The 26,027-nt window shown below is 42.4% G+C and overlaps 1 protein-coding gene across 5 annotated transcripts in view; it reads left to right on the top strand.

The window, feature by feature from the left end:
- The window catches only part of TPK1 (thiamin pyrophosphokinase 1), a 585,523-nt gene that overhangs the window by 350,568 nt on the left and 208,928 nt on the right, over nucleotides 1–26,027 (top strand). Inside the window, exons 8-9 of one of the 5 annotated variants that reach the window (XM_066585415.1) lie at nucleotides 192–312; nucleotides 4,500–7,545. The exons of the other annotated variants lie outside the window; for them this stretch is intronic. Coding sequence (XP_066441512.1) covers nucleotides 192–312; nucleotides 4,500–4,540 — 162 coding nt within the window. The 3' untranslated portion in view covers nucleotides 4,541–7,545. Of the gene's footprint in view, nucleotides 1–191; nucleotides 313–4,499; nucleotides 7,546–26,027 lie in introns of those variants that run through there. 5 annotated transcript variants of the gene reach the window in all.

Here is a 26,027-nt window from a genome sequence, read left to right as displayed (position 1 = left end):
GATCATTCCCTACCTGGTTTCATAGCCCAAACCCGAACCGAAAGGCGGGAGGGGTATCCATTGCATTCCATAACTCATTGCAGGTACAACCCCTTGGCGTTCTACAAGATCTAGAAGGTAGATGTCTGTTTGTCAAAACAGAAGTTTTTGGAAAGGTGATCACCTTTGCAAATTTATATTTCCCGAACCAGGGACAGATATCCTTTGGTGTGGCCACCCTGAGAGAGCTGGCGAAGTTCGCGGACGGCTCCACCATTGCCCTGGGAGGCGACTTTAACCTGGCCGTAGATCCGGAACAAAACACATCGTCAGGTAAGTCCTCTGTCTCACGGGCAGCAACCAGAACCCTGATAAGAGAACTAGGAGACATGCACCTGGTGGACATATGGCGTTTGCTACACCCGGGCGTCAGGGACTATACATTTCACTCAATTTCCCATAATAGCTACGGCAGATTAGACTATTTATGGGTCTCACACGCCCTTCTAGACTACAAGCCTGTATGCGAATTCGGACCATTTGTTTGGTCTGATCACGCCCCGGTATACGCTGACTTTGACGGATTTCAAAAAGACGTACGAGTTAGAACATGGAAACTTAACGACAATATACTAAAAGACCCCCAATGTGTCCAAGAGATCAAAACAAGCATAGCCAACTTTGTAAATGACCACCAAAACGATAGCACACGGACCCCCGTCAAATGGGAAGCATTAAAATGTGTCCTGAGGGGTACCATGATCTCCCAGGGGGCAAGACTAAAAAAAGAGCGAACGAGGGAGCTAGGAGGCCTGCTGACGACATTGCAAGAGAAAGACACCGCTAACAAAAAAAACCCCAAGCAACATCACCTGGGCGGAAATATCGACAATACGCCAGAAGATCTTGTCAATATTAGACCAGAAAACGCTGGCCCTTAGGGACAAGATCCGTAGGGAAGCTTACGAGGCAGGGGACAAATGTGGAAGAAAGTTGGCACGGGCGCTACACCCCAGAACGCCAGTGACATTCGTACCCAAAATACAGAGAGCAGGGAAGACACCAGCGATTTCCACAAGGGACATCCTGGAAGAATTCCGACTATATTATGAAAAACTTTATAACATAGAGCAACCCCCACGGACAGGGGACAGAGAAGGGGAGGAGGAAAGGGCATACCTACAAAAACACGGCCCGGGCCCGCTAAAGATAGAGGAAGCAGCAGCCTTGGAGGAAGATTTCACATGTGAAGAGGTCGGGGAGATAGTCAAAAATCTAAAGACAGGCAAAGCGCCAGGCCCGGACGGGTTCTCGGCCAGATTTTACAAACTCTTTGGGGAGGAACTATCCCCCATGTTGACCCAGATGTTTAACGAGGTTTCTCAGGGGAGCCCCATTCCACCTCAGGCCCTCCAGGCGCATATAGTAGTAATCCCGAAACCGGGAAAGGACACTTCCTCTTGCGCAAATTATAGACCCATATCCCTGATAAACTTAGATGTCAAGATGTTAGCCAAACTTATAGCAAATAGACTCAGCAAGCACATCCCTGATTTGATACGTAGAGAGCAGGTGGGATTTGTCCCTGGGAGTGAAGCCAGAGATAATACGATTAAAACTATCTCATTAATATCCAGGGCAAGGGCAGCAAATAAACCATTGTGCTTGCTGGTGGTAGATGCAGAAAAGGCGTTCGACAGGGTCAGGTGGAGGTTCTTGGAGGGGACCCTCCGTCAGATAGGCCTTGGCCAGAGAATGAGGGAATGGATCATGGCCCTATACAAGGGACCATCAGCCAGAATTCGGGTGAATGGAGCCCTCTCAGACTCCATCTCGATTAACAATGGAACGCGACAGGGGTGTCCCCTGTCACCCCTGCTGTATGTCCTGTCCATGGAATCCCTAGCCAATGCCATCAGAGAAAATGGGTCAGTCAGAGGTCAGACGGAGGCCCCCTCCGAACATAAGATGGCGCTTTTTGCGGACGACCTCCTCCTGTTCCTGTCGAACCCGAGAGTAGGACTGCCAGTGGTAATGGAAGGAGTTTGACAGATACGGGTGAGTAAGTAATTTTAAAGTTAATTTACAAAAATCGGAAATTCTAAACGTAACACTGGCCCAGACGGAGGTGGAGGCTCTTTCGGACTCTTTCTCCTTCAAGTGGAGGCTTTCGGCCATTAAGTATCTGGGGGTACAGATTCTAGCAGACCCTTCACAGATATACGAACTAAACTTCCTCCCATACCTGGAGGGCCTGAGGGCGGAATTGAGCAAATGGAGCCCACTCTACATATCGTGGACAGGGCGGATAAATACAGTCAAGATGGACTCCCTCCCAAAGTTTTTGTATCTATGCCAGACACTCCCGGTGGCCCTGAACCGGCAATACCTTTTGAGTATCCGGTCCTTAATCATTAAATTTGTATGGATGAGCCGTATATCCAGACTTAGTCACAGACTACTAACAAGGACCAAAGAGGAGGGGGGACTCCCGGACTTTTCACTTTACTACAAGGCTTGTATTGCAAACTTTGTCCTCTCGCTATTACAAGCGAAAGAAACTAAATTGTGGGTAGAAATGGAACATGCAGCCAACTCCAGGATGGTTCAGGGGGCCCCCTGGATCCCTGGACAATACCTAGAGGAGTTAGAGAGCCTCCCACCCTACCTTATAAAGGGGGGCATGGGCCACAAGAGCGAGACTGATATCAATACCAGGCCCGCTTACACCCCTGGTAGCCAATCCACAGTTCCCACCAGTGAGAGACAAGAATACAATTCTGTCCATCCCAGACACCCCAATCCCTAGAGTTGTGAACGTAGTAACTCAAGACGGGATGAAACCCCTGAGAGAGTTTTATGGCAACTCAATTCCCCCCCCCCCCCAGGCGCTTGGTTGAGCTACCTTCAGGTGAGGGGCTTTGTGGGGTCCCTGACGCCCGGGGAGTGTGTCAACAGACAGCTGACGCCGTTTGAGGCGATGTGCATGATGCCGGGGCCTACGGAGCACGGCATATCAGTAATATATAAGTTGTTGCTGAACGGTGAGATGGGGGACTCCCTCCCAAAGTATACGGGACAGTGGGAGAATGAGTTAGGCGGCAACCGCACTACAATAGAATGGCAGAGGGCCTTCCTCATGTGCCACAAAAGCACCAGATACGGCAGACTTCAGGAGCAGAATTTTAAGATCCTCTCACGATGGTATCGGACACCGTCAAGACTACACCAAATTGATAGTAGAATACCTCCGATATGTTGGAGGTGCCAAAACGGTCCTATGGTGGGGCTGCCCCCCAATCAGGACCCTGTGGAGTAACGTGGAATTACTATACAATGACATGACCAGGTCTGAAGTGTCCATCACAGCGGAGATGGCCCTGCTCCTGATACTGCCCGGGTCTATGGCTAGGATTAGAGCTGACTTGTTGCGGCTGGTTATTCTAGCGGTAAGAATGTCGGTCCCTGAATTGTGGAAATCAAGATTTCCACCCACACGAATAATGTGGTCAGAGAAACTTAATATGTTAATGAGATATGAGGAGGAAGGAGCTGAAAGCGAAAAGGAACGAATTGGGATACATAACCTATGGAGCCCGTGGATATCGATGAGAGCCTCGGACACATTCAAAACCTGGCTGGAATCAGGTCAACTCGAAACGTGAAGGAATACCAATACAAACAGGCGAGGGGGTTTACTACCCCCTAAAACCCACCTTCCCCTACCCCCCCCCCCCACCACCACCACCTCTGGCCTTACCCGCTCCCTTCCCCCCTCCCCTCCCCCGTTAGTTATAGTTTGAAATACATTTATTTGTTAAGTAGAATTTATACGTGATGCAGATGAAGACGGTCTAATTATTTCCATTGCACAAGAGGATGTGAAGAAGTGACAAAATGTTAAGACAGACCCAGCGAAAGATTACTGTTTGTTGTAATGCATCATATTGGTTTAAGATGTAAAATCAATAAATTTAATTGAATCTAAATATATGCCAAGCCCTGAGAAACTCTAGATATGCTATAGTATTTATAAAAAATATATATCAAGTACAATATACAATGAGATATGCTGTAATTATGGCCCTTTCAAACGGAACAACAGTCTGCATCACCACTCAGGTCTATAGTTCTCTCATGCAGAGCGTTTAGACAGACAGACTTCACCGTGGGATCGCGGGCTTGTCGCGGAGTGCTTCCCCTCCGATGTGAAGCATTGAGTGGCGAGCATTTACACAGAACGAGAAACCAGCAATTAGTTCCTATTCTGACTGAAAGTCATGGATAACAACTTGCAAATGAATAGTTAGTGTTTTTTTCATTTGAATGAATTTTGAGCGATAATCGTTATATATACATGGGCCATTACTCAGATGTTCTATATCTTTTGAGTGCACTGATAACTTGCTGAACCTAGATATCAATAGAGTTTCTTGACTTTCTCAGACTTTGCATATTAGTGTCTGGAGTCACTTCTTCATACTTTTAATGCTTATCATACTAATGATACTTATCTCTAGGGATCGGAACCTTCTCAACGGTTATCAGTTCTGACATCTAACCAATCATGGTCTGATCTTGACAGCAGAGGACACACAATCCTGTATGAAAGACACTAAAGTTATCCTATATTTCCCTTGAGAAAATAATGTAAAGAAACATCTGCCTTTATTATAAGTCTGTACTGTGGTGAGGTTAGAATTGGGCTTCGTAATCTTAAAGCATGCTGTGTAATAGACCTATAAACAAATCAAATGTATTAGTAAATCAGTAGAGTTCATTCGTCAATGAAGGTGCAGCCTTATTGGAACAGATCTGTGCTGATTTGACAAGCAGTTGATTCTGTAGATAGGCAAACCAAAAGTCGAAGGGGACAACTAGTGCTACTATTTTCAGGCATCTTTATAGACCATTGACTGTTAAAGAGAAATCCATTTCAACTGTTACATGGTAATTTATGTATAGTGTATATTGTGGTATCCATCCATTTTAGCTGATTTTGACATGGAAATAGCTAGGATGCTATGATTCAGCAGTAATTTGTTTATAGCATTTCTGCTGTCTAACTGGTGAACTGGTTCTGGGCCTCTACACAACTCTTGACCAGAATGGTCAGTCCGGACAGGAGAAGGTGGTCACATTAGTGCAGCTTATAATGGCCATCTATTGCAACTTAGGGTGCTTTTTAACTGGGTGATTCTCATATGCATGAGTTAATGAGCAAGTGACGTCATCGCTAGCTCGTTCGCTCTCATGCAGCCTGATAGACGGGCAGTTTTATCGTTGACTCGTTCAACAGGAATTGTGCAGAGTTTTACATTAGCTATGTGAAACAATGAACAATCAGTGTTTAAACTGAATGGGAAGTGGACGAGCCAACGATGATTTTTATGCTGGCATGAAATGAATGACGAGCAAGAAAGGTTGGGACATCGACTCACAAATATCGATAGTTGATAGTATCGACTATCGCTGAACAAACTACCAATTATTGTAAAATATTGGTGGAAAACTCAATATTTCGATAGATTGACTTTTTTAAATGCTGTATAAAAATAAAACAGGTCCTGGGTTAATAAAGCAACACAATCAACAAAAAACAATTTAAAACTTTAAACTGTTGCATTTATTATTAACTTCTAACTATTAATAATAACATGAAAATATATTAAAATTACAAATAAAAATAAAAAATTAGAGATGAAACATACAATTATAATTAGGTATAAGAAAAGGTTTTTTATCATTGGCCCCAATAATCGTTATCTAATGAGCCAAGAAATATTAATTTTCTCGCATGCTCTCCCTTCAAAATGCTCCTTCCAGCAGACATCATTTCACCAGCTTTTGAAAACATTCTTTCTGCAGGAATCGAAGTAGCGACTACAGAAAGATATTTTCTGCCATCGCGTTAGACGCAAGCATTCAGAGCCTTCGTCTAACACGATGAACAAACGCATGTGGAAGGGGCCTAAGACCCCACTTTTTCTGAGAGTCGCTTTGCCTGGAGCAAACCTTATTTGGGACAAAGAGTCACCTCACACTTTCCAAAAGTTTCTAGAACTTGTTTATAAGCTCATTAGTGCGGTGAGCAAAACTACATCCTGTACAACACAAAGGGAAGGGCAGAATGTAAAGAAAGAAAATCTGGTCACCGGACCACAAGACACGCTTCTTCTTTATAAAAATCGATATTATATCGCCTTAAACTAGCGATGTTACCGATATATCGGACATAACAATATCGATGAAAAGTATCGCCGAAACATTAGTAAGGATGTCCGAACCTTACGAGCAAGAAGTGAACGATTCTCTTGCATCGTTGAGTCACTGGCTCAAGTTTAGATGGAACGATCGCTCACTTTTGCTCATTTGAACAAGTTTTTGAACAATAATTATTCTGTCTAAAAGCACCCTCCTTACTGCTGATCAGAGGGGGGTCTGCCACTCGGTACCCATGTCAATAAGCTGTTTACCAGGCCACTGTCGGGGTATATTGAGAATGAAGTAGTTATCTCTGTACATTGTGTAGTGGCCTAGCATAGTATACCGTAGCAGGCACAGCTACCATTCAAGTGAATGGTAGCTGTGTCTGCAATACCATGCCAGGCCACTGCAGAATGTATGGCACTATCTGCTTCCTGCACTGTAACAGCAGCCCAACAAACATATGATTGATGGGGGTCCTGAGCAGCAGACCTCCACCGATCAACTATTGACAATCTGTCCTGATAGATCATCAAGTTTTAGAACTAGAAAACAACTTTAAAGGGATATTATGACTTCAGCAAAATAAACTTTAATCATATTCTAATGAACGGTTATACAATTTATTATATATATATTTTTTTGTATCAATTTCTCAAAGTTTTGAAGGTCTCTGCTTGCAGTAATTCAATAGGAAACTTCATTGTTTATTTACAGGGGATAAAGCACCGTCCTGGTCATGTGATAGACATCCAGGTGATCACTCATTATAGTAAACCTATATACCATATGTTTCGGCGTATAAGACGATTTTTTAAACCAAAAAAATCTTCTCCAAAGTCGGGGGTCGTCTTCTATGCTGGGAATACGTTGTAAAAAAAAATCAATACTCACCTCTCGTGAGGTTCTGCGATGATCTGCGGCATTGCTGCAGGTTGTCGCTCCCCCCTCCACTGGAGGTACTTCTACATGCGCCAACTATCAGCGGAAAAATCACTCAAATGAGTTATTTTGTGTGATAGTTGTCCCGTGTAAACGTGGGACTCAACAAGGTTCTAAGCAAGAAATCGCTCAGTGGCCACTAGTCTCTGTTTCAGCTCACTGAAATGAAACGACTCGTCAATGACTTCTCACTCGATGTAAACAGGCAGCTGTTCGTCTATGACTGATTAGCTGTTCATAGTGAATGAAGGTGTGTGGCCGGAAGAGATCTCCAGTGTGCTCTGCCTCCATTTACTGAATGACTATCACTCTGGTGTGCAAGCACAAAAGCGATAGGGTACATTTAGACTGGACAACTGAGCCAACAACTGAGTGATAACTTGTCCCAGAGACTACTCACTAAGGCAAACTACTCGAGCGAGTAGTGCCTTATTCGAGTACCTGCCTGCTTGTCTCTAAAGATTCGGCTGCCGACGCAGGTGAGCGGTGAGTTGCGGGAGTGAGCAGGGGGAAGCGGGGGGGAGGGAGAGTGAGAGAGAGATCCCCCCTCCGTTCCTCACTGCCGGCCGCCGAATCTTTAGTGACGAGTGGGCAGGTACTCGAATAAGGCACCACTCGCTCGAGTAGTTTGCCTTAGCGAGTATGCTCGCTCATCTCTAATCTTAACCCATTAAAAAGTTATTGTTCTTTTATATTTAAACAATAAAAGTAATTGAAAGAGTAAGCAAACTGTGGCTCAGAAAGTTATGAAGATGCATTAGAAATCATGTTAAACTAGTTAGAAATCAAATTTTTAAAATTAGAGCCACATTACTTAAAAAACAATAAAACAAATGGTACTTGCCGTCTATAGCCAGTCTCTGTTGACAGCGAAAGTCAGGTGACCACTGCCTGCAAATCACAGACTGTAGCGTCATCTTTCTGAACTCCCGGCATCGGAGTGCCCAGGAAGTGAGTGCTGATGCCAGGAGAACAAGCACTGATGCTGCAGCCTCCGATTGGTAGGTGGCAGTCACTTGACTTCCACTGTAAACTGAGACCAGTGAATCGCGGGGCTACAGCTTCAACCGCCGACACTGAAGAGGGTAAGTAACCCATTTGTTTTATTGTTTTTTACGTGTTGTGGCTAAATTTTGAAGGTGAATTTCCCTTAAAAACCCCTTCAAGCCTTGCTCCATCTATGTACTGTACTATTTCTTTTCAGATTTTTTTATCTGGGATGCAAGTAGAAAGCTGGCATGCAGAGATGAAGTAAACCAACACATACTGTGCCGGTGCGAGTGTCACCATTCTAACTTTTTCTATTTTATCTTGAACATAAAGCTCTAGCAGAAAATAGAAAAGGGAGCATTTAATTGGTGACTTGATTTGTCACTTCTGTCCTACAAAGATTTTTTTTATTAGCACGGCACAGGCACTGCGACTCGCTGATATGTTTGCAAATGTTTTCATTGTTAAACTTGAAGTCGAGGTATAGTTCTGACTTCTGAATTATTTCAACATCAGATGACAGTAAAACTGGTGACTGTGAAAGATTTGTTGTACTGTGATCTGTGATTCCACCTGTCATTTTATAAATACTCAGTTAGGACCATCCACCTATTTTATTTACAACAGTTGGAGCTTCCAAAGGCTGGCATAACAGTCGAAGCGCTAGAGTCTGAAACACTTGGCATAGACCCAAGCAGGTGATGCGTACCTAAGCCAACACTATACAACAGTAAATGCCTTTTTCTTTTGTCTTGTATCTTCCTATGACATTCAATAATAGAGAGCTAGCTTTAGAAAAGGACAAAAAAGCAAGTCCCAGAAAATAAAACTCTAACATTAGAGTTGTGTAGAGCGTTTCATGAATAACTCTGGACCACAAAAATACAATTTGAAATTTTTTTTCTCTCTCAAAATAGTTAAACCACCCTAATTTTGGGTGGAGAAACACGAATATGATATCAGATTTTGTTTATTAACTCTGGTTTTTAAGATACACTAATCTCAAATCAAAATACTAAAAATATGCTTTTGTTAGGGAGAAGCTTACCACTGGAGGCATCGGCGCTCGGTGGGTGCGCGCTGCCCTTCCTGGCATCGCTAGTGGTCGTGCGGGCATCTCCACTCGGGGCTCTCCCGTGCTGGTGGTCGCTCAGCCTGGCCGGCGGTGCGTGCGCGTCCTCCTGGCCAAACGCACGGCTCTCCTGCTAGGGAGCATGGTAGGACGGGGCCGGATTTATGACATCACCGGGGACTTCTGTATTTAGCCTGTCTGTTGCTGGGTTCCAGTGCCAGTGTTTGGTCAGGTTTTGTCCAGCTAACACCCGTGTATTTTCGGTCTGCCTTTAGTTCTGATTCTGCTATTCCCTGACTCTGAGCTTGTCTTCTCCCTTGGTCTGCCGTTCCCAGTTGGTTTTGACCCTGCTATTCCCTGACTCTGAGCTTGTCTTCTCCCTTGGTCTGTCTACCCTTGCTACTAAACTACCCTAATTTTGGGTCGAAGAAAATGAACGTGACATTATATTTTGTTTAGTGGGCCTAACTCTGGTTTTATAGATGCATTAACTTCAAATGAAAGGGCTTAATCACGTGAACGGATTACCTTTGCTGGTCACTTGTACACCTTTTCTGGGATGTCTCTTGTCACTGTCCAACAGTAGTCTAAAAGCAGTGAAGCATTTCATTTTTTCTGATACCTTCATTCCATTTTCGATATATCCTGATGGGATCGCTCTCCATGTTCGCCACTCACGGCACCGCAGTTGTCAAGGAAGAAGTCCAGATGAGAATTTAGGAAATGGATTTTGACTGACATGTTGCAACCTAATCAATGGTACTTTTCTAAAAGTTTATTCACAATCTCAACGTAGTTGTTGACTCTTCAATTTCCCAGGAGGTCATGCACAACATCTTTAAATGCCTCCCATTCTGCTTTCTCATGACCCTGAAGAACTTGCTGAAAGTTTTTATCTTTAAGAAGATTCTAAGATTTCTAAGATTTAAGCTTTACGGTATCTGATTTACATTTTAGTTATTCAGCTATTTTACTTTATATACTTTTGTTAATTTAATGATTTTACTCATGTAACCTGGTAATCTTGTGGATCTGAAGACAGGTACATAGATTTAACTTAAATGGGCTACATCTCAGAGCCAAGAGCTAATTCAAAGTTTTCAATGTCAATTTTGTTTCTTCCATGATGAAATGATTAAGCAATACCTATTTTCAAGTCGGAAAGATTTTCACTGTTGACCAATGCAATCAAAACGTCATAAATCATCATTCAGTTTGTTCAGAATAGTAAAGTTTATTGAAGTTTTTAAAGAATGCTTCAAGTATACGTATACAAGTATGCCATTAGTGGTGATCAATTAATACTGAATTCAGCTCCATGTAATACAATAACCCAGCCTGAAGTTCTTTATGTTGTTTATTCTTATTTGGACAAGGGGAAATGACCACTAATATGAACTTCACAACTGTTCTTCATACTATATTTGACGCCCTGTGAATGTTACTCAGGGAAGACCATGCTGGTAGTTTATTCATGTTGATATCGTAGGAACCTCGAAACGTATGCCTGGCCAATAGCTTAGGGCACATTTCTTATTGGAAAAAAAACAAAATAACTTTCTTCCTTACTAAACAAACCAACACGAGCACTCAGTTATATAAGTGGCCTTTCCAGTTATATTTCTAAACATGGACACAAATATGTACAGTTTTTGTCTACAATTAAAGTTTAACATCTTAAGGACAAAGTGACGTAAATAAATGGCGCTTGGTCCTGGGCTTTAATCCCGCCTGATGGCAGATGTGTAGCGCGGGATTAAATCCTTTGTTCCTGCAATAAAACAGGAGCAGGTTGGGTTCTCAGCTGTCAAACACAGTGAAAAGTGTTTAACCATGATACATAGCGCTCAAGGAGTACTATGTACTAAATAAGGAGTGAAAGTGGAAGTGTTACTTCCACTATGCAACCTGGCGATCACATAACCGCCAGGTGCCCCCTGTTATAGCAGAGCTGCAGGGCCCTAGCAGACCCAGATCAGCTTTACCAGTCACTACCGGAGAATGTTTTCACTTGTAACTAGGGCTCCTATGGATGCCTCAGCTACAGTGGAAAAGTATGAAATAAACAGAAAGAAGTATAATGTGAATGACCCCCTGAGGTCTTATATGACATCATGGGGTCATGGATGGTAAAATATAATTACAAAAATAAGTAAAGTTACACAATGTAACTTTACTTATTGCACATTTTTCTGAGGCTTGCCACTGTTGTGAAAATTCAATATGATCTGCCAGCAGTCCAAGTGAATGGGTGAGCATGTCATGTATGGTTGAACTGAGTCCAACCTCTCTATAACATCCCTGTGCCCTAATAGGGCATATAGACAGTGGTTGTCCTTCCAAAGCCTTTAACTGAGCATTTCTTTCATGGTTTTAGTACTTTGATCTACAGTATAAGCCCCAAGCTAACGTTATTCTTATGTGTTTTCATCTGTATTATTATTCAGATTTTTACCCATTTTACAGATACAAATAAGCATACAAATGTATATCCTACAAGTGTAAGATAAAAATCCTTATTACAGTTGTAGCATTCAAAATAGTAAAAATCCAAAATACAGCACAAAGCCATCTAGAAATATGAGTGTGTAAATAGCTTAATCGAATAATATTGTGTCTGTATTGGAGATATGATCCATACAGAAACACAATAGATTTCAAATCTGGAAGTGCAAATATGGGGCCTAATGCCTATTTTGCACTGAATAAGAACCTTATGATTCTTGTTTGACCGAGTGAACAAACTGGTGACGTCATCATCATCTAGTTTGCATTTGCACAGCCTGTTTAGATAGGCAAATCATCATCGAGAATTGGGAACTTCTTGTTCAATGTTTCACATTCCTATGAACGATCAGCGTCTGAACACAATGAGAAACTAACGAGCCAACAAACGTAATGGCGAACGAGAAGCGCACAATTCTAATTCATCTTCAGATGTTGGCTCGCATTTAAACTGAGCGATTATTGTTCACCTTTGTTTGAATGATTTTTAGAGCAATAGTCGTTCTGCCTAAATGCATCTTAAAGAGGTTCTGTCATTAGAAAACACAAATTTTATACTTCCCTATTCCTCCCCGGTCAGTCTTTTTACCGCATCTTCTCCCCACCAATCGTCTCCTGCAGTACCGCCGGGTTACCTCACCTCCAGCTGGCCGATTCTTCTTCTTCCAGTAATGAATCATCCATTGCTGGCATTCTCCTTCCTGCAGGACAATGTATGCTACATCACTAGTAACGTAGCATTCACAGCCTAGCATGGAGTGCCAAGCTACTGCAGAGACTAGGCATGTGTGCTGTTTCTCTGCAGTAGTATTTGAACTCACACGGGGAGAGTGCACATGCGCAGTCTCGGCAATAGATCGGAATTCCTTCCTAGGCAGTGAACGTTGCATCACTAGTGACATAAATTACACTGACCTGCCTGAAGGAGACTACCGAGAATGGGTGGCCCATAACAAGAAGAGGATCTGCTTTGCTGGAGATGACGGGACCCGGGAGACTGGAGAAGATCAGCAAGGAGAAGATGCAATAAGAAGACGGCCTGGGGAGGAATAGGTAAGTATTGATTTATTTATTTTAAATGACAGAACCCCTTTAGGCTGGCTGTCCACGGGCGTTGCGAAGTCCCGTGGCAGATCGCCGCCGCAGGAGCCGCCGCCCCCGGAAGCAGGGGCCGCACACGAATCTCCGCCGGTCAGCCTAATTTAATAGATAATAGGTAGCGGTGACAGCATAGAAAGTGCAAATAAAACGTTCCTTTATTCCCCCAATGCTTGTGGATTTTTGTGGATGAAGTGGACCCTGGGATCAGATCCTTTGGTGACTGGGCATCATAAACCTGCCCTACCATATTATGGTGAGGAAGCTGTGCTGCTGGCAAACCCCTGTTTATTAATCTAATAGATAGGCAGATCGCAGAGAATCGAGGCAATTTGCAGCATGCTACAAAATGCCTGCCGCGAGCGCAGAATCGCAGTGATTCTCCACTCGTGGACACGGGGCAGACACTTTCCATAGCAACGCTATGGAAAGCTTCAGCCTTCGTGATTCGCCGGCGATTTACCGCCGGCGAATTCATGGTTTTGGACAGGGGGCCTTAAGGTGCTACATATAGGGATTTAGCGTGACAGGCAAGATTTTACTTTGTGTGTTGGTTTTCAAAGACTAAAAAAAGCGAATCAATTTTCCTTAAATGTAGTAAATAAGACATTCTGCCTACAAACATACTTAGATTGCACTGAAAAAGAACAGATCAGATAATACATTTATACCTATGTTATGAGATTTGAAAATTGTGTATGTTCTTTAGGTGGTTTATTTGCTATTATTAGCTAAAATCTCTTTAATTCTGCATTCTTATGAGATGTTGACTTTAAGACGCCTCTACCTGTTTATAAATCTGAAATGTGTTCACCATCATCAATGGGGAAATACTGTAATATTCTAGATTGCCTTTTTACTCTTAATTGGGTCCAGGGAATTTTATTACCACATTTACCTGCTTCTTTGTTTTCTTCTTCTTCGAATAAATGGAAATACATATTTCTTTTATCTAATTAAAAACTTTCTGTAATCAAACACTTGGAAGTATTAAGTCTTTCATTACACATTTTCTTTAGTTGTGAACTGCGTACTTAAAGAAGATAAAGTACCGCAGCACAGCAGGATTAACTACATTTGAACTTTTTCTTAGTTAATTTATTAGATGTGTGCAGAGTTCAGTTTTGTGTGATACTATACTTTGTCTTATTGATCTATTGGGGGACAAGCATAATCCCTGCCACTACTTCCGCCACCTCCTTCTGTCTGCCTAGTGGCCCTATTCTTGATGAAGCATTGGAACATACTGTGAATATAAATATGATCTAAAACAGAGATTGTGAAGCAAAGAGATTTACTATTTCCCCAGGCTGATACATTTAAATGGTGCAAAGTAATGCTCCTCTATTATAAGACAGAGCTGCCGTAAACAGGATGCCCATTAAGGGATAAAAGAGTGGGAACTTAGGATGCTTTACATCAGCTGATTTATCATTTGAATGAGCGAACGAGATAATTACATTTTTAGACTGGCTACCCGTGCCTGCCGCCCTCTTCCTATTTCCAGCAGACGCGGGCATCGCTCCACTCTTCCTGTATGAATGGACTTTAACTTCCACTTTCCAGAGTTAATCCTCTCTAGTGCTCTCAGCTCAGCTACAGGGTAATCAGCTATTACCTCCCTATTAAGCTGAGCTAGGGATCTAACTTCCTTTGCCTGAGTGTTGGTGTTTGTTTGTTCCTGTTTCCAGCAAAAGCATTCTGTTTCTGATTTCCATGCATTGATCCTTGGACGTGTTATTTGGAATTTGCTGGAACTCTGCATGTCCTGACCCTCGGACTTGTGACTCAGACCTCGCTTGTATACCGCCAGTGGACCGATTCCTGACTGTGTGCTTTGGCCTGTCTTTTGGTGCGCTGCACCAGTGTCATCGACCGCCGTGTCTCAGCTGCCAACTACACTAGAACTATTTCAGGAGGTAGCAGCCTGTTTGGTTTCCCCGCTGCAATGACCAGATCCCTGTATAGGGGTTAAAGTCAAACCAGTTAGTTGGTACAGTGGGTGCACACCCGCTGGTCTTAACAGACATCAGAGTTAGCTTGTTCGCTCTCGTGCTGTCTGTTTATACAGGCAGATATATCGTTGGCTCGTTCAAATGAGAAATCGTTCAAATTCGTTCAGTCTTTCACATTTGCTGTATAAGTGAATGAGAAGGACTGAACAGGTGCTGTTCAAACCGAATGGTAAGTCAACGAGCCAACAATGGTTTTTATGCCTACATAAAATGAACGACGAATGAAAAGGGAATGATTATCGTTCACCATTTAGTCATTGGTGTGAGTTTAGACTGAATGGTTAATGTTCACTATCACTCATTTGAACAATAGTCATTCCATCTAAAAGCACCCTTAAACAAACCACTATACAGTTTAAGTCTGACCACCAATCAAGTACAAGTTAATAATCGGGAAACATATGTACTAGAACATTACACAGAAAGCTGAACAAATAAACATAACAAATATAGTGTCCTTACCTTTTGTATCACAACTTAGAGGCCAAAGTTCATTTTTAGAAGTTCTGGCCTTCTGACCAACTTCTTTATGTGATAAGTTTGTATTGATCTTCACAGCATTGCACTTGGCGTCCAGTAACTTACTGTAAAGTAATTTACACTTCCCGATCAAACCTTTTTAGGGGACATTACATAGTGTATAAACATGTATTAGCATTTATGACGGCGTCAATAAAAAACAAAACAAAAATGCAATCGGATGTTGGTCCTCCTTGTACGTTTTCAAGTCTGCATAAAGAACTGTTAAAGACATGTTGACATTTTGCATTCTAGATCTTGTATTGACGAGTATGAACTTACCTGCTTTTGATGAATAGTTGTATATTAACATTGGCTGGTGTAAGGACTTTTGTGCTGCTGCAAAAATTCTACGTTTTGCTGGCAAAAAAATACAAATCACCAATTCCTGATGTTGTTCTATGCATCCCCAAGCTTCATCCACCACCATGCTTAACTGATAGTTGAAGACATATCAAAGAGTCTGTCATTGATTTGGCTGCGAATATACTGCCTGTCATTACTCTTAAAATGTTCAGTTTAGAGTCATTTGGCCATAAACCTTCCTCCATGTATCAGATGTTGTCTTTTGTGAGCCTAGTAAAAATCTTTTTTGCCACTTCTCAATATTGGCTACTAGATAGCTATTCAGATTAGTGTTGAATTGTCTTCTCACTATTAAAGGATGGACAAATGTACTGGTGGAATTTTTTTCTGGTGGTTTGTGATAGTGGAACTTTGATATTCCTGTGTCCAATATGAAAGCTTGATCTGTTTTTTTTCTCTCCACATGATTGTTTTAGTGTTCTGAGAAGTGTGGCATGGTTGTTACTCCGAGTTCATTATATCTGTTTATACACTGCAGTTTCAAAAACTCCCTAAAACTTGCACAAGTGAATTATGTTACATTTAATCTCTTCAGAATTATATTATTCTCTATTTTTGATTTTATATTACATATGAGAAACATTTGCAAAGCATTTTGGAGGACACAACTGTAATCCAATAGCTTTAAGATTGAAAGTTTGGGTGCATAAAAGTAAAAATTGGAAAACTCAACGACTAAGGCCGCCTGCAGACGGGCGAAAATTCCACGGCAGGATTCCCAGCGGGATTTCCGCCGCTGGAAGCCTGCATAGGATTGCGTTAACAAACGCAATCCTATGCAGACGGCCGCGGTTGGCAAACAAACCGCCTCGTGTTCTATTTTAGAGATTATACTGATAGCCAAATCTCCTGATGGTTTGTCCAATAGGTGCTGTGTAAATGGAAAAGAGGAAGGGGCCGAGCACCGAGCCTTGGGGGACCCCAACAGCAAGGCAAAGAGGAGAGGAAGTAGAGCCCGCAAAGGATACGCTGAATGAGTAGTCTGATAGGTAGGAGGAGACCGGGAGAAAGCAGTGTCCTTTTAGTCTGATGGAGCAAAGAATATTTAGGAGGAGTTTGTGGTCAACAGTGTCAAATGCTGCGGACAGGTCGAAGAGGATCAGTAGGGAGTAGTCACCCCTCAATTTAGCCATCAGGAGGTCGTTTGACACTTCAGTCAGGGTGGTTTCTGTGTAGAGGGTGGAAGCTGGACTGTAAGGGGTCAAGAACCGAGTTTTCTCAGCGATAGCTTATAAGGCAGGAGTAAACCAGGAGTTCTAATAGTTTGGAGATGAAGCGGAGATTTGAGATGGGTCGGTTGTTGGCAGAATAGGATGAATCAAGAGTCGATTTCTTTAGCAGTGGCGATATGATAGCGTGTTTGAATGAGGAGGGGAAAATACCAGAGGACAGAGAGAGGTTGAATATAGTGGTGAGGTGGAAGATGACAATCAGGAAGAGGGACCAGAGGAGTTGTGAGGGAAGGAGGTCATTAGTGCAGGGGGTGAGGCGAGTAGTGGAAAGCAATCTGGAGACTTCTTCCTCTGTCGTTGGTTTGAGTACAGAGAGTGAGCAGGAGCTAGATGCAGTACTGGGTCAGGGATAGTCTGGGACTAGGAGGTTATAAGATAGGGCAATCTGCCACAAAGACTGGGATCATCGAACAGTGTGTTGTCTTTCTGGCGCTTGAGTTTGACACGTCGCGGATCGGGTTGACAGATTACTGGGAGGGGCTGGTGAGAATCCAGTGGGCATGGGGCATGGTGCACATTGGCACCAATAAACAAATTAGAGGTCAGTGGAGGGCCCTCAAAAACGGTTTCAGGGATCTAGGATCCAAGTTAGGGCGAGGACCTCCAAGGTGTTTTTTTTCGGAAATACTGCCTGCACCACAAGCTATGCTAGAAAGGCAGCAATATCTTAGAGAGGTAAACAAGTGGTTCCGGAGTTCATGTAAGAAGGAAGAGTTTTGGTTCCTGGAGATCTGGGCTGACTTGCTTTTGGCTACAGGCTCTACCATAAGGACGGGCTGCATCTTAATGGGGAGGGTACAACTGTGCTGGGGAAAAAGATGGCTAGAAAGCTGGAGGTGTGTTTAAACTAGGAACTGGGGAGGAGGGCAAAAATGAGAAACCGGGTAGGCGGTATAGATAGCAACCTGGGACCAAGTAATGGGAATAAGGAGAAGCAGGGGGTTGAGTTAGTACAGTTAGAACTGACAGAATAGCTAATGATACCATTAGTAGCAAAATAATTATATGGAACAGCAACAACTGTATAAATTGGCAATGAATGCAAGACGTCTGATCGGTAAAGTGGGTGAGCTTGAAGCGAGAGTGACTGATGAAAATTATGACATAGTGGGAATAACGGAAACATGGCTTGACGATAAGTGCAATTGGGCAGTGAATTTACAGGGTTGCAATCTCTTCAGATGCGTCTGTGGGGAACAGAAAGGAGGAGGGGTGTGTCTGTATGTGAAATACTACCTAATGCTGAGGCTATGAGAAGATGTACACTACCGTTCAAAAGTTTGGGGTCACCCAAACAATTTTGTGTTTTCCATGAAAAGTCACACTTATTCACCACCATGCGTTGTGAAATGAATAGAAAATAGAGTCAAGACATTGACAAGGTTAGAAATAATGATTTGTATTTGAAATAACATTGTTTTTACATCAAACTTTGCTTTCGTCAAAGAATCCTCCTTTTGCAGCAATTACAGCATTGCACACCTTTGACATTCTAGCTGTTAATTTGTTGAGGTAAGCTTGAGAAATTGCACCCCACGCTTCTAGAAGCATCTCCCACAAGTTGGATTGGTTGGATGGGTACTTCTGGCGTACCATACGGTCAAGCTGCTCCCACAACAGCTCAATGGGGTTCAGATCTGGTGACTGCGCTGGCCACTCCATTACCGATAGAATACCAGCTGCCTGCTTCTGCTGTAAATAGTTCTTGCACAATTTGGAGGTGTGTTTAGGGTCATTGTCCTGTTGTAGGATGAAATTGGTTCCAATCAAGCGCTGTCCACTGGGTATGGCATGGCGTTGCAAAATGGAGTGATAGCCTTCCTTATTCAGAATCCCTTTTACCCTGTACAAATCTCCCACCTTACCAGCACCAAAGCAACCCCAGACCATCACATTACCTCCACCATGCTTAACAGATGGCGTCAGGCATTCTTCCAGCATCTTTTCATTTGTTCTGCGTCTCACAAACGTTCTTCTTTGTGATCCAAACACCTCAAACTTGGATTCATCCGTCCACAACACTTTTTTCCAGTGTTCCTCTGTCCATTGTCTGTGTTCTTTTGCCCATCTTAATCTTTTTCTTTTATTGGCCAGTCTCAGATATGGCTTTTTCTTTGCCACTCTGCCCTGAAGCCCAAAATCCTGCAGCCGCCTCTTCACTGTAGATGTTGACACTGGTGTTTTGCGGGTACTATTTAATGAAGATGCCAGTTGGGTACCTGTGAGGCGTCTGTTTCTCAAACTAGAGACTCTAATGTGCTTATCTTCTTGCTTAGTTGTGCAACGCGGCCTCCCACTTCTTTTTCTACTCTGGTTAGAGCCTGTTTGTGCTGTCCTCTGAAGGGAGTAGTACACACCGTTGTAGGAAATCTTCAATTTCTTAGCAATTTCTCGCATGGAATAGCCTTCATTTCTAAGAACAAGAATAGACTGTCGAGTTTCAGATGAAAGTTCTCTTTTTCTGACCATTTTGAGCTTTTAATTGACCCCACAAATGTGATGCTCCAGAAACTCAATCTGCTCACAGGAAGGTCAGTTTTGTAGCTTCTGTAACGAGCTAGACTGTTTTCAGATGTGTGAACATGATTGCACAAGGGTTTTCTAATCATCAATTAGCCTTCTGAGCCAATGAGCAAACACATTGTACCATTAGAACACTGGAGTGATAGTTGCTGGAAATGAGCCTCTATTCACCTTTGTAGATTTTGCACAAAAAAACAGACATTTGCAGCTAGAATAGTCATTTACCACATTAGCAATGTATAGAGTGCATTTGTTTAAAGTTAGGACTAGTTTAAAGTTATCTTCATTGAAAAGTACATTGCTTTTCCTTCAAAAACAAGGACATTTCAATGTGACCCCAAACTTTTGAACAGTAGTGTAGCTGCAGGAGATAAAAGCATGGAATCTCTGTGGGTAGAAATACAGGGAGAAAAAAAACAACAACATCCTGATAGGGATTTTCTATAGGCCACCAAAAGCAACAGAAGAAATAGAAATCTTATTATTAAGGCAAACAGAAGAGGTGTCAAACTGCAATGAAGTAATTATTATGGGGGACTTATCCGGATATAACATGGGAAGACGAAACCTGCAAATTACACAAGGATGATGATAAGTTTTTGAGAACAATTAAAGACAACTACCTTTCCCAACTTGTGCGGGAGCCAACTAGAAGGAGGAATATTCTAGACTTATTAACTAACAAACTGGATCGAATAATGGGGGTGCAGGTTGAGGGACACTTGGGAAATAGTGACCACAATATAATTAATTTACAGCTGTAATTCAAGAAGAAGCTTTATTAAGGAGCAACAAAAAAAAAACAACTTTAGTAAAGCAAAATTTGATCAGCGCAGAACTACTATCGGTAACATTAATTGGGACAGCGTCCTCAAAAATTAAAAAAGCACAGACGATGTTTAAAAACATCCTAATTAACTCATGTGAGCAGTTCATACCCTTTAAAAATAAAAGAACTACAAGTAGAAGGAAACCAATGTGGCTCGACAAGACTGTAAGGGGGGGGGGGGGGGGGGTTAAAGAGGATTAAAATCGATAAATCGCCGGGCCCAGATGGAATACACCCAAGGGTTCTAAGGGATATAAGTAACATGATAGCTAGATTGCTATTTCTTATTTTTAGGGACACTATAGAGACCGGGGTTGTACCACTGGATTAGCTCATTGCCAATGTGGTTCCAATATACAAAAAGCAATATACAAAAAGAGGTCCAAAAGAGAGCCTGTTAACTACAGGCCGGTAAGTCGCACTTCAATAATTAGAAAAATATTTGAGGGGTTTATGAGAGATGCCATCGTAGAATACTTCAAGGAAAATATTAGTATAAACCCTCATCAACATGGGTTCATGAGGGGGCGATCATGTCAGACCAATTTGATCAGCTTCTACGATTAAGTAAGTTCTAGGCTGGACCTGGGAGAGTCTATTGATCTCATATATCTGGATTTCTCTAAAGCATTTGACACAGTGCCACATAATAGGTTGATATATAAAATGAGACAGCTCAGACTGGGTGAAAACGTGTGTATCTGGGTAAAGAACTGGCTCAGAGAAAGGAAGCAAAGAGTGGTGATAAATGGTTCGTACTCTGATTGGGCCACCGTTGCTAGTTGGGTGCCACAAGGCTCAGTACTAGGTCCCATTCTGTTCAATATATTTATCACCGACCTGATAGAGGTGCTGTACAGTAAAATATTAATATTTGCAGATGTCACAAAATTATACAAGATAATTATACAACGGAGGACAATATGCGGTTACAAAAGGACCTAGATAAGTTGGAGGCTTGGGTAGAAAAAGGGCAAATGAAGGTCCGTGTTGATAAATGTAAGGTTATGCACGTGGGCAGGAGAAATGAATGTCACCAATATACACTAAATGGGGTACTGCTAGGGAAAAGTGATATGGAAAAAGACCTGGGGGTACTAGTGGACTGTAGATTTTACTGGAGCAATCAATGCCAGTCAGCTGCTGCAAAAGCAAATAAAGTCTTGGGGTGCATTAAAAGAGGTATAGGGGCGAGGGACGAGAACATTATCCTCCCACTATATAAGACACTTATCAGGCCCCACATGGAATACTGTGTACAGTTCTGGACACCGGTGCTCAGGAAAGATGTTGCAGTGCTTGAGGGGGGGTTCAAAGAAGTGCAACTAAACTTATAAATAGAATGCGAGGACTAGAATACCCAGAGAAGCTGTCATAACTGGGATTATTTACCCTGGAAAAAAAACAGTTAATGAATAACTACATTAGGGACAATACAAGGATCTCTCCACCCCCCCACCCCCCATGATCTGTTTATACCCAGGACTGTAATGGTAACAAGAGGGCATTCTCTACGTTTAGAAGAAAGCAGGTTTCATCACCAACACAGAAGGGGGTTCTTTACTGTAAGAGCAGTGAGACTGTGGAACTCTCTGCCTGAGGACGTGGTGATGGCAAAATCCGTAGAGGAATTTAAGAGGGGACTAGATGTATTTCTAGAACACTATGATATTACAGGATATAGACATTAGGTGACCAGCGGGATTGATGATCTCAAATGTTGATCCAGGAATTACTCTGCCATTATGAAGTCAGGAAGGAATTTTTTCTCTCCAAATGAGCTAAATGGCTGCTTGGTGTTTTTTTTTTGGCTTCCTCTGGACCACTAAAGGGGTGAAGGGAAGGGGGGTTGAAACAGGCTGAACTAGATGGACATTGTCTTCATTCAGCCTAATATACTATGTTACACACGTAAATCGATAGATATGATATTTTATCCTTTCTAATGTAAATTCACAGTTCTCGTGTTACCAGAACTACATATACAAATGAAATTACTCAAACATTAAAGCAACAATAAAGAAACAATACAGTATTTGTTCATCTACTCAGTTTTATGTTAATTTAATCAAACTATTTTTAGCAATAATGGTATTATATAGAGTGGACCAATAAAAAGTATACACACCTCAACATGAAAAACTTGCATAAAAGCTTTATTACAAGGTGAGAGGAGAGAGAATTTTTTTACCAGAGGCCTCCGTATTTGCACCCCGACGCGATCTTCTTCCGTGAACTTTCCCGTATTCTGCGCATGCGACCGCTGGCAAAACACCGGACACATGCGCAGGAGTCGGGGAGCACAGGAAACTTAATATCTCCTTGCTCCCAGCGACCAACGGTCACCGAGAGCCTGGAGCAGTGACGGGTGGCCTCGTTGAGCGGTCCCCGGACACGTGAAAAAATGGTAGCGATCTACCTTTGGCCGGTCTCACATGACCGGATAGGAATTACGGATTCCGCATGCGTCTGATCCGCGGTAATACGCAGATCAATCGCATTGGATTACACAATTCCGCTCACATTAGCGGGTTGGAATTGCGTAATCCACTCGCAGAAAAGAGAACGCAGCAGGTTCTATTTTACCGTGGATATCCGCAACATAGAGCCCATTGTGCTCCATGGTCGTGGATATACCCGCAGCCCATACGCCCGTATACCTTGTATACGGGCTGTGGGTACCCGTGTCATCGCTAAGCGACGGTGCGGGAAATACAAACAACAACAAAAAAAGTGTACTGCGCATGACCGCCCGTGTAAGTACGCAGTTATGCGCAGTACATTACGCGGCCGTACACAGGGTCACGGCCGAGCTCACAGATGGGATCCGCTGCGGGCCTCCACAAGCGGATTCCACCTACGGCTGCCTGAGCCCGGCGTTATTCAGACCGCTACCTGTAATACGCAATTTACAAGAAGCCCCTGGAACGCTCGCCTTCCTGCAGTTCCAGGAGCAGCTTGTTGAGCGCCTTCTGTGTGAGACCGCCGCACCTCATCAAGCTTACGGAGACTCACGGAACACCACTTTTTACACCCCATCCCCGCCACTGAGGTAAAAAAATGACTCCCAAAAAGCATGAGAGGAGGGGGGATACCCGGTTTTATTGCCCCATGTGCCCATCCCAACCAGCCTCCATAATTACCCGTCTTTGGAAATACTACACAGTTCACATTATTACTTTTATCTAAGATTTGGGGAACGCCGAAAAGGGCGTGGAGGAGGGGGGGGGGATTTTAGGGAGTCAATTTTTATTCCGTACAAATGAGCAATGGGGCCTGGAATTTATTCAGTTATGCCCTGCAATCCAACTGGTGTTCCCTCCATTATAGGCCTAACCATGTGTCCTATAAGTAGATTAGGGCCACAATGGGTATGTTTTTGAACACGGGACAAATGGGGGTATCCATTTGGGGTGAACGTCTTCATTCCTATGTAAACTGTACAAAAAAAAAAGTTTTTAAATTGACAAAATTGCCAAAAAAATGAAAATTGTAATTTTTTTCTTCTGCTTTGCTGAAATTTATTCAAATACTGTGTGGTCAAAATACGCAGTACACCCCTAGATGAATTTGTTAAGGGGTCTAGTTTTTAAAATGGGGATATTTGTGGGGGTCTTTATAGTTTTGGACGCTCAATGACTCTATAAGTGGGCAATGGGGCCTGGAATTTATTCCGTTGTACCCTAAAATCCAACGGGTGCTCCTTCCATTATAGGCCTAGCCATGCGTCCTTTAAGTAGATTAGGGCCACAAGGGGTATGGTTCTGAACACGGGACAAACAGGGGTATCCATTTTGGGGTGAAAGTCTTCATCCCTATGTGTGCTGTACAAAAAAAAACCGTTTTTAAATTGATACAACTGCCAAAAAAATGAAAATTGTAATTTTTTTCCTACTGCTTTGCTTAAATTTATTCAAAAATTGTAGGGTAAAAATACACAGTACACCCCTAGATAAATTCGTTAGGGGGTCTAGTTTTCAAAATGGGATCATTTGTGGGGGTTCTCTGTCGTTTTGGCCGCTCAAGGGCTCTACAAGTGTGCAATGGGGTCTAAATCACCTTCATGCTAAATTTCTGTTCTGAAAGCCACCGACTACTCCTTTCATTTTGGGCCCCGTTGTGCATCCAGACAAAAGATTAGGGCCACAATGGGTATGTCTCTGAACACGGGACAAACAGGGGTATCCACTTTGGGGTGCAAGTCTTCATTCATGTGTGTGCTGTACCAAAAAAGCAGTTTTTAAAACGACAGAATTGCCAAGAAAACAAAAATCACAATTTTTTCCTTTTGCTTTGCTTCAATTCATTCAAAAACTGTGGGCTCAAAATGGGCAGTACACCCCTAGATAAATTCATTAAGGGGTCTAGTTTTCAAAATGGGGTCACTTGTGGGGGTTCTCTTTGATTTTGGCCGCTCAAGAGCTCTACAAAAGTGCTATGGGCCTAAAACTCCTTCAAGGAAAATCTATGTTCTTAAAGCCACCGACTACTCCTTTTGTTTTGGGCCCCATTGTGCATCCAGACATAAGATTAGGGCCACAATGGGTATGTCTCTGAACACGGGAGAAACAGGGGTATTCATTTTGGGATGAAAGGCTTCATTCATGCGTGTGCTGTACAAAAAAAGCTGTTTTTAAAATGACAGAATTGACAAAAAAATGAAAATCACAATTTTTTCCTTTTGCTTGGCTTGAATTCATTCAAAAACTGTGGGGTCAAAATTGTCAGTACACCCCTAGATAAATTCGTTAAGGGGTCTAGTTTTCAAAATGGGGTCACTTGTGGGGGTTCTCTTTGGTTTTGGCCACTCAAGAGCTCTACAAAAGTGCTATGGGGCCTAAAACGCCTTCAAGCAAAATTTATGTTCTGAAAGACACCGACTACTCCTTTCATTTTGGCTCCCGTTATGCATCCAGACATAAGATTAGGGCCACAATGGGTATGTTTCTGAACACGGGAGAAACGGGGGTATCCATTTTGGTGTGTAAATCCTCATTTTCATGGGCTCTATAGGAAAAAAATATGTCTTTAAAATGACATATTTGCAAAAATATGAAATTTTATTTTTTGTCCCCTAAATTGAACTAATTCCTGAAAAGAACTGGTGGGGTCAAAATACTCATGACACCCCTCAGTGAATACACTAAGGGGTGTAGTTTTTAAAATGGGGTCATTTGTAGGTGTATCTATTATTCTGACACTTATGAGCCTCTGCAAACTTGGCTTGGTGCAGGAAAACAAAGTGCTCCTCAAAATGCTGAAAAGTAATGTTAAATTTGTACGTCCTCTAAATGGTTAAAAAAAACACAAAAGTTTTTCAAGTGTGCATTCAGAATAAAGTAAACAGATGGAAATACATATCCTATCAAAAATTTGTACAGTATGTTTGGACATATTTGAGATATTACGGTTGAAAATGTGAAAAAATGACAATTTTTTCAAAATTTTTCCAATATTGGTACTTTTAATAAATATACACAAATTATATCGGTCTCTTTTTACAATCTAAATGAAGTACAACATGTGGCAAAAAAACAATGTCAGAATCACTGGGATATGTAAAGCCTTTACGGAGTTATGCCACGTTGAACGACGCATGTCAGATTTCCAAAATTTGGCTCCGTCACTAAGGCGCAAACAGGCTTCGTCACTAAGGGGTTAATGATCACACATATCATACAACACTTTGTAAATCAAACTTTTCTCTCTCTTCAGTCAGTGAAAAAGATATAAGAAAAATCGCCCTATAT

This window comes from Eleutherodactylus coqui, chromosome 12 (genome assembly GCF_035609145.1).
Source record: "Eleutherodactylus coqui strain aEleCoq1 chromosome 12, aEleCoq1.hap1, whole genome shotgun sequence".
NCBI classification, from domain to species: domain Eukaryota; kingdom Metazoa; phylum Chordata; class Amphibia; order Anura; family Eleutherodactylidae; genus Eleutherodactylus; species Eleutherodactylus coqui.
The sequence above is the reverse complement of the archived record's forward strand: the minus strand, read 5'-3'. Positions and strand labels throughout refer to the sequence as shown.